Genomic DNA, 18,524 nt, shown 5'->3' with positions numbered 1-18,524 from the left:
GAAATTGAAGGTAAAGTTAAAATCACCTGAATACAAAGTATCACAAGCAGCAATTCAGTGTCGATAACTTTTCAAATTTCAAGGTTGACAAGAGGTCAGAAGTATGCAAGTGTGACAGGTAACGCGAACTTCAGTCGTAATGTATCGTAACGATAAATGTAATTTAGTGTTATCAACTGAGTTGACAACGTAAATTGGCCACTGTAAAGAATTTAAAGGCTGACGTTTCGAGCGTTCGCCCTTCGTCAGAGCGATTGGGTAACGATAAATATAGAGCGATTAGGTAACGATAAATGGTCTGAGTGAAACTTTGTTTGCTAGGCACAAGTTTGCGATCTCATCGATATAGATACAATTTTACCAAACGCTTATGGAATCGTCATCTCTAAGTCTATCTCTTATTTATGAATTGTATGTTTTCAGTCCTTGATGGAGATGTAGAACCCACAAACATTTGATAAAAGCACATTTTAGGCCAATTTTGTTGTTGCGAAAATTGATACGATGCATGATTCACTTCGGTTGAATTACGCTTCGATAAACATTAGTAAATTATTTCAGATTTCTTGGGTTCCGTCGTTGTTTTCAATGCAGAACCCGGCCAAAACCAGAAGGCGCCCTCACAATGGCTTTGTAGAGTGGGTCTTCAGTACATTATCCCTTCCATTGGTTTGTGACTTATTAGGCAACATTGCACGGTTTGATTTTTCTTAGTCTGGAAACAGTTGCAGCTGACAGAGAGAGAGGATTGTTTTTCCTAGAGGCTTATATTTGCCCTCTTACTGAGATACACATGTAGCATTATTACCCACTGTAAACATTGGTGGAGATATTAACTAAAATCTCTAATACTGTTAATTTAGTTTTCCTCTGAATAGTGAATGGTTTAAAGTTTTCATCAGAAGGTTGAGCATTAATTTCCCTGTAGTCTTTTGCAAGACAACGCAAGATTTAAATGATATATTTGCTCTCAATAGAGTAGCAAAGCCATGACGTCACGTTTCCATGACAGCATTTTTTTCAGTTCTAAACAAACGCTGAGGTGTCGTTGTGTATGGCGCCATATTAATCATGACCTTATTTTCAATCTCTTCTTTGCTATCTTACTTCGAAGATGAAAAGAAATCTATCGCAAAAGGGGAGAACCACGTCAAATCTGATCATATAGAATGTTTTATGTATAATCAAGGCATTCTTAGAGGCAAAGTTCACGCTAGTATGAGATCAAAAGTCTACGAGGTTACGGTACGTAAGCTCTCTTGTATGTTTATGTTTATATTTTGTGAATCGGTTGGGAATCATTAGATTAATTATAAAAGCTACTCAATAGCTTTAATATCTAAATTATAGGCTCCGATGTATATGATATTGACTTCATAAAGTATAGCTCTTAGCGCCTCTAAAATAGGATCCGTTCGATGGCTGTTCGATTGGAGCGCTGAGAACGCCTGAGAGCTATTTACAACCAATAAAATCACTAAAAGAATAAAAATTTTTCTTCTTCTACTTTAGATATACGTAGATAGTAACTTGAATATCAAGTCGACAGAGTGTGAATGTCCTAAGGGCGCTTTCAAGTGCAGTCATGCCACAGCTGTGTTCATTTACGCCATACATCATGTTAGTCGTACAGACATCGAATGTCGATGGAAGAAGCCAAAAAAGTTAACTTGCCCTGCAGTTCGGGATGTCACTGAGATGTTTCCTCCTCCAAAACAGTACTGTGCTCTATCGAGAGAACCTACGCAAGCAGATCGTTCATCCATTTACCGATCGTTATGTAAATATGGAAAGTTCACAGGACTATGGTGGATTCTGAGCCCTGAACCTGAACCGGTGACGTTACCAATGCTTACAATCGAAGAAATAATTTATTCTGATGGCTTCCTTCAAGCCCATGGAAAGGAAGATCAGCTCTCTTTTTTTAAGGAAAAATGCAAAATTCAAAGTAGTACTATACAAGAAATAGCAAAACTCACAGTGGGTCAAAGAGAGAATCCAGCATGGTCAATGCTTAGAAAGGGAAGACTCACAGCTAGTAATTTTGGTCCTGTCTTAGCAGCCAAGAGAGTTTCACAATCACTCTTGAAAAGACTCATGGGCGAGTATGATTTATCTGGAGTCAAAGCCATCACATGGGGAGTCAACAATGAAAAAGAAGCTGTGAATGCATTTGAGATGTCAAATTGTTTAAAAGTTGAACCAACAGGAATTTGGTTTGAAGAGTCAGGTATTCTTGGTGCCACACCTGATGGTCTAGTTGATCAAAAAGGTATTTTGGAAGTAAAATGCCCATATACCTTTAGGAATTCAACCATAGAGGAAGTTATAGAATCAGAATCATTCTATTTGGAGAAGCGAAAGGACAAAATTGAGTTTAAGAGGGATCACAAGTCTGGGTATTGGCATCAAATTCAAGGACAGCTCCATCTCACAAACAGAATGTATTGTTATTTTGTTGTGTGGACTGTCAAGGGCCACGTAACTTTGGTCATTCATAGAGACGAGGAATGGAAACCTAATCTTGATATTCTAAGAAACTTTTATTTCCATCATTACTACCCTAAAATGATTGAGGGGGAATTATTATAAGTGTGAATACATAAGAGGAGACATATACACTTGTACTCTTTATATTTATTCTACCTTATGTGGAAATGAGAAATTCAAAAATAATGTTACTGTTCAACTCTGTAGAACAATTGAAAAGATTGAAAATTATTAACTGTTAATGATTCTCTTCTTTCCTTGTACAGTTAGGATTATATGAACTAAGAAAATAATCATAGAATATCATAGTTGTTAAAGTTATGAGGAATAACCTATATCTATCCATCTATCTCAATTGTTGGTAGACTACTTTTCCAAAATAGAGACAGAAACTAGAGTGATGCTTTCATGCCTATTAAAGTAAGAATCACACCCTAAGTAAAGAGCAAAAAACAGAAAAAAAAAGAATTGAAGAAATTGCCATAACTTAGACTTTTTATTACTGTAACTATTGAATCTTTGTAGTCATCGAAAACATGACTTGAGCCTCTCTTGAGAATTTTCTACTCAAAAAATACATTTGTACAACCTTCCTTGATTAACGGAAACTGCAAATTAACAAGAGCAGCACAAAGCTGAAAAATGTTTTGAGAATAGCATCTTAGGTAAGAGGGAATAAATCTTAAAATCCTTTAACCTGGCGTTAGCCCTCTCTACATGGATTCTGCATTTGGCAATCGACTTAGTTACTTTTATTTCATTTTCAGTAAATTTACCATTGTTTAAGAATGGGGGAATATTTACAGACACACCACTCGGAACTATATCTTGGATTAGAAAGCCCTTGTCAGCAAGAACAAGATCTCCTGGATAAAGGTGTTTCAAAAAACCAGACATTTCCACTATAGCCTTATCTGAAGTTGATCCAGGGTAAAGGTTAGAAACATATGTTATGACCCCATTAGGTGCCACACCAACGAGTACTTTAAATGAATTCATACCTCTGTATGAAGAATAAGTTACACTTTGATGACTCATTAGGCCAGGGGTTGCAACTTCAATGTCTGTGCAATCTATTATGATCTTACAAGAACTGAACTGTGTAAATGATGACGGCAAACAAGTCTTATTTTTCTCCCTAGAAGGTACTGTTGACATCAAAAAAGTGAACAAAATCTCGTGCAAGAGATGAATAAATGTAATGACAATATTAGATATAGTAGTTTCACTGCATGAAAATAACTGAGCTATATGAAGGTTCGTGTAATTCTGTCTAATCTTCATTAAAGTTATGAATATCTGGTCTTCAAAACTTATTGATTCCACCTTCCAGCCATGAAAATATATTATTGAGTCTTTGAATCTTAAAGTATAAAGTACAACTACATCAAATACTTGCCTAGTTGGAAGACCGGTTTCCATGCGTATTACATCGTCATTTAACATAGACACTGAGTATTTTTCTCTAAAATATTTTGACTTCTCTTCATGTTGTTGAAGGTCATTTCTCAGCTGCTTTACTTCTGCTTCAAGGATTATCTCCGAAGCAGTTAAATCGTTAAATCGTTGAGTACGTCCTGTTCTTGATCTTCACTTTCGTTGCTCTGCAAGGCTTCTCTCATTTTTTCGATGTCGACTAATTCCTTGCCATCTGTACTTTTTTCCAATTTCTTCTTCTTCTTTGGTGGCGGTTTACTGCTAGAAGGGAAAAGTTTTCCTTCGTTGTGCTTAAAAATCTCTGGCCCAAATACCTTCTCGCCATTTCTGAAATGGCAGCTGCAAACACGGCTGTGTTTGCTTGGTTCTCGATCTTCTCTCCTGTTGAAACATATAGAGATGTGGAATGTATTTAGATCAGAGTTGGATTTTGTTAGAAGTAAATCGAAGGGAACAAGCGTCAATCCAACAAGTACAATGTTTATTAGTCCGAAAGCCACAATACTTTAGTTTAGCTGCGATATTCTGGTTTTACAGTATATATGTAAGTTAAAATACAAACCTTAATAATCTTCTCCATCGATCATACTCAGATTTTTTCTTTTCTTTGCTCGGGAATGCAAAGAAGCGACAGCAATGACTCTCAGACTGGTGATTACATTCGGGTGCGAAACACTGAACCATTTCGCCTAATTCTCCAATATTTTAGATTCTGCAAGATATTATGGCCTTATCCTTCTACTTCCAGCATAACTTGAATGTACCACGTGCGTCAAACAAGGAGTTCAAAGTCTGCAAAACGGAGCTTCACATGACGCTTGCGTCCGCCATATTGGATAGAATAGTTTGTTTAGAACTGAAAAAAATGCGGTCATGACAACGTGACGTCATACTTTGCCACTCTATTCATCACGTATAAAGATATTTTAACATAGGTCAAAGGACTGAAATCGTGACTATATTTTGGCTACAGTAGATTGCTTATTTGCTGTATAACAAACTTCAATTTTATTAAATTAATGATATTTTTCAGTCAGTTTTTGTATCTGATCATAAAATAAAGTGATATAACTTAAATTGTATGTTATATTGCTTACTTTTTTTAAACATTTTTAATATTTGCATTTTATCATGTGGCATTAAGCCATGCGCTATTTTAGCCACATAATTCCTGTTGAAAGTTAATTGACAGAATATTCGTGGCATCTGTTATTGACTGGCTAGAGAAAGACTAGACTATTCCTGTATCCATGAGTGAATTTCTGCAACATCGAGTGAATTAGAGGATGCAGAATTTCTGCAACATCCAGTGTATGAGTTGTCACAGTGTTTCTGTGAGATTCAGTGACATTCTGTGACATTCTGCAATACCTTGTGAATGAGAGGTTGCAGAATTTTTGCGACACTCAGTGAATGAGTTGTTGCAGAATTTCTGCAACACCCAGTGTATGAGTGGTCGCAGAATTTCTGCAACACCTGGTGAATGAGTGGTTGCAGAATTTCTGCGATACCCAGTGAATGAGTGGTTGCAGAATTTCTGCAACACCCAGCGTATGAGTTGTCACAGAATTTCTGCGACACCCAGTGTATGAGTGGTCGCAGAAGTTCTGCGACACTTAGAGTAGGAGTGGTTGAAGAATTTCTGCAACACCCAGTGTATAAACGGTCGCAGAATTTCTTCAACATCCAGTGTGTGAGTGGTAGCAGAATTTCTGTGACATCCAGTGGACTATTGGTTGCAGAATTTCTGCAACACAGTGCATGAGAGGTTGCAGAATTTCTGCAATATTCAGTGACTGACTGTTAGCAGATTAGACGGATTACCTCTGCATCTTTTCATGATTGTCCATTAACACATAGATTCTTACGGACGCGCTTAATAGTGCAGAGGAAAATGGAAATTTTCAATTTATTTTAAAATTTGTCCGCTAGATTTGATAATTTTTAAGTGATTACCAAAACTTGCAGAGGAAAATCATTAATTTATCCAAAAATGTGCTATTTTGGAAAACACAAAATAGGTTGGAAAGCGTTTGAAGTGATTAAAAATAGAAGTATTTTAGAATTGCATCTGGTAAAGCACAAACCAAAGAAGGAACAGTTCAGTCAGTTTGAGCTATCTTGGTAGAATATTCATGATTTAGCAACCTGCAAACTGCTGTTGACTGCCTTCTCCCTGCAAGGAGACAGACTACATGATTTTCAGAGCATCTGCGCATGTGCATTGCTAACCTGTGTCGGCGGTCTTTTCTCCCTCTTACCCGATTTTGGCTGCTTGACAGAAACTTGTGTATTATGTCTCTGTCAAGCCACAGGACAATACTCCATGAATCAATCTATGAAAGAGAGACAGAGAAGTGACCAGTTACAAAAAACAAAAACCGTAAAATACCGAGATAAAAAATTTCTGTAAATTTCGAGCAAAAATAAAAGAGTGCTCACTTCAAATTTACATAGTACTTTGGAGGAGATCCTCCCATGATAGGGGAGGAGAGCCACTTGAAAGAATCTCCACCAACACATGAAATTGTCACTTACACTACACGACTCTGTCGATTGAAGACAAGTGACTCGCAAGCGAGGGGTTTTCCACAATAACAACATGATGTCGTTAGCGTATTAGAGAAAAAAGAAAACAGAGTTCGCGGAGATTCTTCACTGCAGAGATATAAGGAGTCGTTCTCTGCTGAAGATGCAGTGATTTGCATTCTTTGTGGCGTACGTTCCGCTTGTGGAGGAGAGATTGGAGAAAAAGGATCAGCAAAAGGCAAAGAAATACGCGAAGATGGAGTGGAAGAAGCTAAAGGAATTGAAAACCGTGCAGTTGTGGATGGTGTATTTCGGACTTCCCCTTGATGATAAGCTCAGATCGCTCGATGTCAGTCATTTCCTCTCAATTTTCTCCTCAAAGCTAACAGAAGAGCTTCCATCAAATCTGCATTGTGTGTGCTTGTCGTCGCTTTTGTAAGATTCAACGAGCCTTTGGCCATCTTTATGCGTCTTTGATGCCGAGAAGTCTGCTCTCCTGAGTTAGAGGAACTTCTATGTTGAACGAGAACTGTTGACCTCGATCCGTTGGATGCTTTTTCTTGGGTTCAGATCTGATGGCTTATTTCCCTCAGCCATAACGAATAAATTTCCCAATAAATATATCTTTCGAGCAGTGACAGCCAAGACTATTCTCCAAACTGAACTAGAGTTGTGAAATTCTGACTCAAAATCGCACTTACTTGTGAAATCATCCCTACTTTAGAGGTTTTGTCACAGAATTGTCACAGATAACAATAGTCTGAGCATTGCGCATAGAATGTGTCATGAATCCGCTAGTTTCGATGGGAATAATCTGAAGGCTCGAAGAACCAGTTTGTATCAGGGGCTTGGGAGACAAGCCGAAGTCACACGGTGCGAATTTTAAAAAGACAACTGTGCGAGTGTCTCGTCGACCGCAGATAGCGCTTTGAGCGGCCGAACGATAAGTTAGTGCCAATTAATATCAAAATGAGCTCAATCATGGGAATGAGAGTCAACAAGACGCAATATCTTCTAATTTATTGACACAAAAAAAAACACTTCAAGTGTGTCTTCTATGTAGACCGTTTCACTCATGGTGGGAACGTTGGTCGCCATATTGGATGATTTTTGCATTTGAGCTGAAACAAAGGGGAGGAGCCAACTATTTATAACGCGCCTTCGTGTTAAAATTCACCTTTCACAAAGCCTTTTCGCTAACGCAGGCAATCATCAGGAAAAAATAATCAATTCGGACTTTTTTCCATAAAATGAATGTTCAAAATTAACATTCCCACCTCCCCCCTCCCACTTAGAAAACACACTGTTATGTTAAAAAGAGATATTTTGTTTATTAAACTTGAATCATCTGCAAACAGTATTATGCCAAAACTAAGGTTCTCTTCTTTGCGCAAGTTTAGGCTGTGTATTTTTCAAAAAAAAATTAATTTCTTTGGAGCTGCGGATGTAAATTTAAAGAAAGGCGCAATTCTCGCAGGCGAGCTGCAATTTTAAACCAAATCCTTTGACTCTTCCCTTCCGGCTACTTAAGCGATAAATGATGACCAGTAACTAAGGTCTCGAGGGATTTGGCCGAAATTCCAAGGGTCTCCCTTAGTAGAAGAGGAGTCTGGAAAGAAGTTGAGAGTTAATTTCTATTCCTACAGATGTACTTTGCAAACTCTGTAAGTCTTAAAGCTTCATGAGATGATTAATTTGCTTTATTGTCTTTCTTAATATCGTTTACGTAGGGACTTAGATGACAATCAGATAGCACAGCTACCACGCGGAGTCTTCAGCTACAACACCAAGTTGATTGAACTGTAAGTAAACAACATTTATTGCTTATTCCAAGAAACTTATTTTTAAGAAGCTTATACAGACCCAGTCACAAGTGTAAACTATAGCAATTTGTAATGTTGGGACTCAAATCCAATATCTCTGCTCACGTACTTATTAAATCTTGGTTTCAAATTTTAATTGCCCTTAAGTCTATGCGTTGCAGAGGGGCCAGTTTACAGCTCACAATGGCAGGATCAAATCCTATATCCCAACTGGCATATTTGCCAAGACCCCGCTTCAAATTTTAAATCCCATCGCCGTTGTTATTAGTGGGAGCTTCTAAATTTTAGTTGCCCACTGGCCCATGCGATCGGCTGCACTGAAAATCCGATTTCAATCGTTACTGATCCCATTTAAATTCACCTTTTATGGAGCCTTTCCCTTAACGTAAGCAATTATTAGGATAAAAATAATCAATTTGGACTTTTTTTCATACAATGACTGCTCAAAATAAACATTCCCATCTCTCCCCTTCAACTCAGAGAACACATGGTTAGGTGAAACAGGGGATATTTTGTTTATTACACTTCAGTCATTTACAAACAGTATATTGTCAAAACAAAGGTTCTCTTTTTTGCGCAAGTTTAAGCTGTGTATTTGTAAAAAATTAATTTTTTTGGAGCTGCCGATGTAAAATTAAAGAAAGACATGATCCTTGCAGGTAAGCTGCAATTTTACCAATTGCAGAAAAGGAAGACTAAGAAAAATTCAGGCTCGGACGGGGTTTGAACCCAGGCCTCCCAAAATATTATTACCAACTGAGCTACAGAAGTAAATGTCAACTCCTCCGCCCTTATGCCTATTTACTTTTATAGGACGCTTAATAGCCTTTTAATATTTGCTTCAGTTACATTCTGGTCATTGTCCTTCAAATTTTTCTAAGTGCGTATAACAAAACATTTAGAAACATTTTATTGTAGAAACGAAGGCTCATTTTACTGCGCGGCTTTTCGATATGAATTTGTGATGAAATAAGTTTCTTTTGACTTGCGGATTAAAATCAAATAAAGACGTGATTCTCGAAGGTGAGCTGCAATTTTACTAATTGCAGAAAAGTTGACTAAAACAAAAAAAATCAGGCTCGGACGAGATTCGAACCCATGCCATTACATTTCAAGACTAATAGTGGAACAAAATTTTCCTAATTTTCGGTTTTGTTTTTCTTGGACCTTAGCACTAAAAAAAACAAAGAGGAGATGTGGACTTTTTTTGCCGTACATTTCCAATACGCATCAGTAGATTCCCATGGGAAACGTAGTTTTCCCATAAAATGGGCAAAAATATATTCTTAAAGCTATAAAGCGAAACAGCTCATACCAAGCGCGAATGACTTACAGCGACTTACGGCGCTTTATTTGAGCAAATGCAGCGAGCGTGGAACATAGCTAAATATGCCTCGTTTTTTAAAGCCATAGAGCGGAACAGCCCATATCAAACGCGAATGACTTGAAAGATACCTCGTTCTTCAGGCGCGGAAAACTTAAAATATCGTTTTTCAAGCCTTAAAAAAAGAACGCGCTTAACACAAAAATATAAAATACAGTATACGGGATATATGCCTCGTTCTTAAAGTCCTGAATTATTAAACAGCCCATTTCAAGCGCGAATGACTTGAAAGATACCTCGTTCTTCCAGCGCAGAATACTTCAAATCTCGTTCTTTAAGCCTTTAAAAAAACACTTAACACAGAAATATGAAGTACAGTATACGGGAAATATGCCTCGTCCTGAAAGTTCTGACGCAAAACAGCTCATAAACAGAAATATGAAATTGCACAATGTCAGTTACCAGAGATCACTCTCTCAAACTATTTCTGCATTCTCCTGCATTCCTTTTATTTTACTGACAATCGATATGTCGAGTAGTTTGAGAATTGAAAAGTTGCTGTCGAGTTACTCTTCCGAGTCAGCTGAGTGAACGGTATTGCATAAAAAAATTAATAAAAAAGAATAAAAACGTTCATTTTCTTCATTTGGTCAATTTCACAGAATTCCGTCCATTCTGCATATGCTACAGGTCTGTTTCAAGAGGGGAAATTTGTCAAAATTGCATTGTGGGTATCGGTCTTTTTAACCTCTCGAGTTCGCACCCCTTTTAGTCCTGGCTTCGTTTTGGTTATTTTTCTCCTCTGAATGTTTCATGATAAGAAATTGACCCCTTTATAATTATTTCCTTAAACCATACAGTACAAAAGCGTTCGAACACAGAGTTGAGTTGAAATAGAGTTTGCTTGTGAAGTGTCTTCAGCGGTCTCGCAGCCGAGGTTTAGTGAAGTAACCATTAAATCAGTACCTTTTTTTCAGTTTATCGAATTGACGATCGCGTCAAATTTATCACTACCCTACATCACTCAAGGGCATCGTTTCATACTGCGCAGAAGCCCAGCGCGTTCGGGATTGCCTTTGTCTGTATTTTTCTGAACAGACTTTTTTATTAAATCAATACTTTTTATTCGGTTTATCAAAGTCACAATCGTTGCGCGCTCAGGATAGAAACAAACAATATTACTGCTGTTTTCTATTTTTTCTTATTTTTATTCTATTATGCGATTCAAGGAAAATCCATTACCTGACTCGTGAATTCCACGTTAAATTGCACACGAAAACCGTACTTCGCGATTCGTGCGATGTTAGTTTTCGCGTGCAATTTAACGCGGAATTCCCTCGTCAGCCAATGAATTTTCCTAAAAATTGATTTAAGGTAGCCTAAACGGTGAGCATTTTAAAAATCATCTAGTTTTTTGTAGCCTTCTCTAACTCGTAGTCAAATAAAGGCTTTTTTCCCCGTCGGATGCACTAAAAGAATTATTTTATGCTCAACCTCAATGATATTTTGCTACATTTTTATCATATGGAAGTTAGGAGACAACCAGCCAGAGAAGCTCCCACCTGGAGTCTACAAAAGGAATACTGAGTTGACCGAATTATAAAAAAATTATAGTAAATATAAATTATTATTAATGATGTGAAGTGCGATTTCTTTAGGGATACCGATTTTTTAGCTTTTAGCGCAAAAACAATTGAATTAGGGTGTAAAATAATTTCGTCCTTTGAAAAAAAAAACAGCTTGGTTTAAACAGAGTTAGTAGTGCCCTTTTCTAACTCTGGTTTATACTCTTCTCGTACAGTTCCATATTCGAGTAGAATGCAATCGCAAATTGACACGTTTAACGTGCTTCACTAGCTCCATGACTCATTAAATGTGTGTACTGAGACAATTGGATTCTTAATTATTCGTAAGATTGTTGACGAGCATAAGCTAATAACTGCAATTTATTGGGTTTCTTATGAATTAGAAATGCGAGCGTCGAGACTTCGAAGATTAACTTGCACTGCTTCCACTTTCCTTATACGGTTTCTTCCGATTGCATGAGTTGACTTGAAATCTGAATATACTGATTTTAAAATGAGGTTTTTGAAGGAAAAAAAAAATTGTGAAGCGCTTCCCAGATCACAATCATTGATGCTTCGATGAAAAATTTTGATGTGCTTTTTAAAATTCGTTGCCAGGCGTGTCACCAAATTTTTCTTGATGTCTGTTCTCTAAATCTCAAATTCAGAACGCACAAAATTAAGTTGTTTGCGCGAGTGCTGTGGGCTAAATGCTCACCTAAAATATCGTTTTTACTTCTTAGTTAGATTTGGGTCGCATTAGATACCTCAGCCTCCTGTAAGACAAATATAATTGGAAACATAGTGTTCTTAACAATATCAAGTAATCGGCAAATAGAGGCACTTGCATTCAAAAGAGCATTAAAGAAACGTCTAAACAACCCAAACTGGATAATGATGGACGGAAAAAATCATAATATGATCCCCTCGCCTCTGTAGATAGAAAAACGACAACAGTAAGGACAACAAGGACAAAAACAGCAAAAAAAAAACATTAAATGCTCATTTAAATGATCTTTGTATTCTTCTTATTAGGATTTGAATTCTATCCAGTTCTTTAACCTGCTGTTACTATTTAATCACGCTTTTTCATATGCCTAATCTCTGTAGTTACTTCTCTGGCAACCAAATAGAAAATCTACCGCCTGGAGTCTTCGCTAACAACACCGAGTTGACTTACCTGTAAGTAAAACATTTGTAGCTTCATATTTGATACTACCGATACTATTTTATTTCAAACTTTAAAAATTGTGTTTTGTACAACACTTATTGTTATATTTTGTAAGCAACAAATGTTGATTCCATTCCACCTATAATAAAACACACGTTAAACTGTGAAGATCTAAATTCAGATTATTCAGAACATATTTTTACCCAGTCCAGGGTAGTAACATCATTAATAGCATTTCCAAAGTTATCCCTACCATTACTTTTTATATTGTCGAGAAGGACATGATTTATCTTTTATCTTTAAATCACGTTTCTAAACTTCACCAGAGATCATATCTCGATTGTTCCTTATCTCGTTACATTTACCTAATTTTCTGTTCTTTTTTTCTTTGAGTAGTTAAAATAAAAAAAAAGGTAGATATCGACTTTTTGACGTACATTACCAATATACACCAATGGGTAACGTAGTCTCCCGATGGAATTGGCAAAATTCTATTCTTAACACCTTCCAAGGGAAGTAAGATACGTTTGACGCGAAAATGGTACCGGAAGTCAAATGAAAATCAGAGAGGGCACATAATGTTGTCCGATGGTATCCTTCGATGCCTATTTGTCGAATGGAATCCGATGGGGTTTATGGGAATCCAACGGTGTCCATCGACGTTCACCGAAATTACTGGTCTTGTGGTTAACCTAACCTCAGACAAGTGTAGTATAAACGAAATACGCCTCGTTCTTAAAGCCATAGAGCGAAACAGCTCTTTTCAAGCGCGAATGACTTGAATTTATACCTTGTTTTTTCAAGCCTTCTAAGCAAAACAGCGCTTTACGTTAACAAATGCAGTATGCATGAAACATGGCCCGTTTTTTAAGCCATGAAGCTAAACAGCTCATATCATGCCTCATTCTTAAAGCCCTAAAGCAAAACAGTCCATTTCAAGCTCGGTAGACTTGATATATATTGTGTTCTTCCAGCAATTTAGACAAAACGGCACTTATGCATGATGCACCTTACGTAAAATATGCCTCGTTCATAAAGTCATGAAGCAAAACTACTCATTTCAAGGGCGAATCACGTGAAGCATATCGTGTTCTTCGACCCATTAAGCGAGACCGCGTTTTGCACCGGCATGTGCAGTATGCGTGAAATATGCCTTTTTCGCCAGACCATGAAACGAGATTGTTAGATATTGAATTCGATAGAAGTAAAATATGTTCTATTATCTTCTACTCGAGGTGAACAAAGCTGGTAAACAGAAATATGAAATTGCATAATGTCAGTCGCAACAGATCACTCTCTCAAATTATGTCGGCATTTTCCTGCATTCCTTTTATTTTTATGACAATCGATATGTCGAGTAGTTCGAAAATTGAAAAGTTACCATCGAGTCACTCCTCCGAGTCAGCTGAGTGGAAGGTATTGCATGAAAAAAAAATGGCAAACGTTCATTTTCTTCATTTGGTTATTTTCACAGAATTCTGCCCGTTTTACATATGCTACTACTTTGTTTCAAGTGTGGGAATTTGTCAAAATCGTATTGTGGGTATTGGTCTTTTTAACCTATCGTGATCGCACCCTTTTTGTATTGGCTATGTCTCGTTTATTTATCTTCTCTGGACGTTTCTTGATAAGAAATTAACCCCTTTATAGTTACATTCTTGGACCAAAGTAAAAATGCGTTTGACAGGAGAGATGAGTTGAAATAGGGTTTGGTTGTGAAGAGTCTTTAGCCGTCTTTCAGCCAAGGTCCAGTCAAGTAACCATTTAATCAGTAATTTTTTTCGGTTCATCGAATTCTCGATAGTGTCAAATTTGTCACTACCCAAAATCACTCAAGGGGATCATTTCATACTGCCCAGAAGCCCAGCGCGTTCGAGGTTGCCTTCATCTATCTTTTTTCTGAAAAGACTTTTTATTTCCGTGCAGATGAGTTTTGCACACTGGAGTAAATTAGTAAGTTAAAGGGAAGGATAGACTTCAAAAATTCAGAATACTCATAAAAAATATTGGAAAAAATTGTCGTAAGGTACGTCCTGAAAATGTTTCTCATTAGAGCCCGATGATCTCAAAGGGTAAATATCAGAATTCAGATTCCAATAATTCTGAAAACGATCGCCGGATACACCAAAAAATGTAAGCCAGCGCCCTGAGTTAGATTTGACTTCAAAAGTTGTAGAAATTAATCACAGCGATGCATGAACATTGGGAAAACGCTAAGAAAAGAAAAGCCCAGGTTAATAAAATTGCCCTACGGAAATGTGATGTGCGTTCTCAGTTTTTTTTTTTAGCCAAAGTTGTTAGGTTATTTTGGAAAACTAATGAAGCTGAATAGAAAGAGATCAGAGATTTCTATAACGTACTGTATAGGAATTATAATCATGTATCCTTTAGAACTTTTAATAATGAAAAGCCGATTGAGGTAGCCACCTTGTCTCTCACACTTATGCATTCGTTTTAGTCGTTAGTGATGTGATGTGCGTTTTCTTTGCAGAGACCCATTTTTTAGCTTTTAGCACAAAAACCGCATTGAATTGCGGTGTAAAATAATTCTATCCTTGAAAAAAAAAAAAAAAAAAGCTTGGCTTAAACAGAGGTAGTAATCACCTCTCCTAACTCTGGTTTATACTTTTGTGGTAATTCCATAGTCGAGTAGAACACGATCGCAAATTGACACGTTTAGCGTGCTCTACTAGCTCCACGAATAAATTAGTAAAACTGAAACCCTTCTTTTGATGTTTTCTTCACGGACGACGAGATGGTGAGGTGCTACACGTCAGGAACTAAAGGTTTTCAGTAATTGGATAGCGGAAAATTAGAAAAAAAAGAAAGTTTGACTCGCCATGTTTTAGTGAGCAGTGGGAACAGATAGCCGCTCGCATTAGTACGAAATGTAGAGGAAAGAGGAGGACTCTTATTCACAGACTTAAGAAAACTAGTTTATTTTCAAAACACTGAGATGGCACAATTAGTCCATCATTTCAAATAGGAAAAAAGTATAGGTCGGCCAAATGGCAAAGATCTCTTTGGAGATTCCCTAAAAATAGCCTCAAGTGACACTCTGGACGAATATTCTACTGACATTGTAGCGAACAAACTGACCCCACGTGCTAATTCACAGATAAATGAAAGTCTTAATAGCACCATTGGTTCTTAAAACTCCAAAACTTGTTTTTATGGAGGCAGTGAAAGTAATGATTTTTGAGTAGCATGTGGGGTGGAACAAACCAATATTGGATACAACCACATTGGAAAAACATTAGAGATTCTTAATATTGAGCTTGGTTCTGTCTATGAAAGACATGCTAAAGCAATGGACAAGAGGGTTTTTTTTATGACAAACAAAAAAAAGAAAAAAAGAAATTCAAGAGAAGCCGTAACCAGTTATCTTAACAAAAAACCTCGCAAACACTCAGGAGGGAAGTCAGTAAAGGGGTCACCTATAAGACTTCAGCAGGTCTAAATTTGGACCCAACAAATCATCAAACAGTGTCACAAAATGTATTTGAAATGCCTACAAAAATATCACTCACTGAGCTAAAAAGATAAATGAAGAAATAACACCACCCTACACTATAAGGCCGAAGATTGTGCACATACAATATGATTCAAAACAGAAATATCAATTAGTTATCTTTGACACATAAACGACTTGCACAGGGAAGCTAGCTGAGATGTGCAAACTGTCTGCTGTAAGTGGAAATGGGAAACATGAATTCTCCACTTACATTCTCCCAAAAGCAACATAAGTTACAGTGCCTACCTTGTCAATGGCCTGACCATGAAGACCATAAAAGGAGTAAGGACATTGTGCCAAGGAAACATTCCTGTCGAAAGTATAACCATAGAGGAAGCACTTGGTGACTTCCTGACTCTTATAACTAAAGTCAAGTCTTCTGAGTGACATGAAAATCAAATAACTGTTTTAATTGGTCATAATTCGGCAACTTTCGATGTCCCTACTCTCCTAAGAAATAGTGATGAAAACTTCAAGGATAGCATTACTGACATGAATGTCTACTTTGCGGATAGTCTACATCTGATGAAAACACTGATTAAAAACAAACATAAAGCACTTGAGCTCGATTCTAGTGGATACTGCAAACCAACCAAAGAAACTTTTACAACCATTTGTTCAAGGAACAACTTGACGCCCATGATGCTTTAGAAAATGTCAGGGCGCTGAGAAAAATTATTTTCGGATCGTCATTAAGCCTCTCCAGGAAAACATCGTTGAGAATTCCAGTATCATCAGTGCTCCCCACGGAGTGGCAAACATGCTCTACCTAGATCAACGCCACGAACTTCTTCTAACATTCAGTGACAACTTGTTCAACGTAACCGAAACCGGACCAATTAAAAGATCAATGGCACAAAACATCGCTGACAGTGATCTCTCTTACGATGACCTTCAAAAACTTTACACAAGGTTTGGTAGAAGAGGACTAGTCGCCATATTGTCTAATCCACCAACAACTTCATCGGGGAAGACAACACGAGTCACACGGACGAAGAGGATATTGGCCGCCATAGTTAGACACTTCGAAGAAATCAGCAACGAAGAATAAGGAGAGATGCTCGAAAAAATCTCAGGCATAATGTTTTACCTATTAGAAGACTCACAATCTCTAAACAAACATTCCGATCGAAGCGCCGGCCAACACGTGTTTTCCATTTCAAACTTTCGCTTGTTGTTTTTCAATGAAAATATGGCTAATATAGTCAGAAGCTGGAAGTATATCTTCCAAGGTGGGCCCGGGAGGCTGTCTTTAACGGCTGCTGAATGACTTTCTAAGCAGTAAACGTTTCTGAACATCAGGTCGGATGCGGTAGGAGCTCGCGCGAGCACACGCAATTGTATGCGGTAGCCGTAACAGATCATGAACAACTGTCGATATAATGGAATCCGGAATTTTTAAATGCGCGAGAACGTGCGCGGGAATTGCTAGACTCACGAAAGCTTTTGCATGAAAAAAAAGTCCGGTGACCCCTTCTTTTTAATGTTCCAACATAATAATATCATTGAAAGGAATCATCAGAAAAAAATTAGGAAATTCTACGGAAGGACATTTGCAATGCGTGAAAATTGCCTTTTTCTAAATTCTCTAAAATTCCGCTCCGTATGATTTTTTAAAGTCTTTGTGCATTTTCCTTTTCAAGTGCCAAAAGCGGTCACTAAGAAAAATCACGGGGTCGCCTAGTTAATTTTCAAATTATTTGAGCCACAAGCTAAAATAGGCGTCTGAATAATCCTATGAAAGTGTTGCCATGGAAACTGCCGGTGACGAAATAACACCTATTTTTGGATAACCAATGGTTATATACCTCAACCCTGTAAAAGCGTTCAACTGGCCTTGGTTAGTCTTTTTGTTATATTCTTTTAAAGCTACAAACCATCAAAAAGATGAAAACTGGTACCAGCCACCTTAACTTGCACTGCTTCCGCTTTTTTTCAAACAGTTTCTTCCGATTGCCACGAGTTCACTTGAAGTTTTGAATTTAATGATTTTTCGGAAGCGATAACGAAAATCTCCTTGAAAAGCAGGGACGTTTAATCGGTTAAAAGACGGTAAAACTGAAAAAAAAATGCGACTAAAACTGAAAAACACTCACGCGAGAAATCGTAAGCGTAACTTGCGTACAAAATGGTAAAATTTAAATGTCTCAGCGCGCGCGCGCGCTAACCGCACGACACGCCATTCCCGTACTTTCTTCTTAGCATTTTCCCCCTCCCAACACTGGGAGGTAGTCCTAGTGTGTTCCTAAATAAGTGATTAAAAATTAATTCCAAGCGGAATCAGTTTATTAATTCGACTCACGACAGTTTTGACGCCACACGCAACTTTAGCAACACGGGTGTGGCCATCACGTCCAAGATACACTTCGGCAATTCGTCCTAACGGCCAACGTCCTCTTGGAGTATCGGGCTGAATCACAAGAACTACATCTCCAACTTTTAGGTCTCGGAATTCTGAAGTCCACTTTGGTCGGTTGTTAAGGGCTCCTCATCGTTTACATGTTTACAACAGTTTCTTCCGATTGCCACGAGTTCACTTGAAGTTTTGAATTTAATGATCATAGAATGAAGTTTTTGAAGTAAAAAGAAACCAAAATTGTAAAGTGCTCTCCCCATCACAAATGTTAAACAAATCGCACAATACTGCGAGTCGCCAGGCTTCCTGTTTCAT

General features: G+C 37.6%; 2 protein-coding genes and 1 pseudogene across 3 annotated transcripts in view; 1 reads left to right on the top strand and 2 right to left on the bottom strand.

The window, feature by feature from the left end:
• LOC149050919 (uncharacterized) overlaps positions 1-18,524 on the bottom strand; it is a 218,824-nt gene that overhangs the window by 191,064 nt on the left and 9,236 nt on the right. The window lies entirely within an intron of this gene.
• Positions 1,042-2,956, top strand: LOC149050921 (uncharacterized). The gene is made up of 2 exons (XM_089197943.1): positions 1,042-1,245; positions 1,513-2,956. Exons 1-2 carry the CDS (start codon positions 1,072-1,074, stop codon positions 2,590-2,592), a joined length of 1,254 nt encoding a protein of 417 aa, XP_089054069.1. The 5' UTR covers positions 1,042-1,071; the 3' UTR covers positions 2,593-2,956.
• Positions 2,523-4,830, bottom strand: LOC149050920 (uncharacterized; annotated as a pseudogene). The gene is made up of 3 exons (XR_016184148.1): positions 4,490-4,830; positions 4,065-4,308; positions 2,523-4,029 (listed from the first exon to the last, which is right to left on the bottom strand). The product of XR_016184148.1 is annotated as an uncharacterized LOC149050920 (transcript).

Source organism: Pocillopora damicornis, chromosome 2 (assembly GCF_964200805.1).
Source record: "Pocillopora damicornis chromosome 2, jaPocDami1.2, whole genome shotgun sequence".
Taxonomy (NCBI): Eukaryota; Metazoa; Cnidaria; class Anthozoa; order Scleractinia; family Pocilloporidae; genus Pocillopora; species Pocillopora damicornis.
Note: the sequence above shows the minus strand (reverse complement) of the source record. Positions and strands in the feature narration are given on the sequence as shown.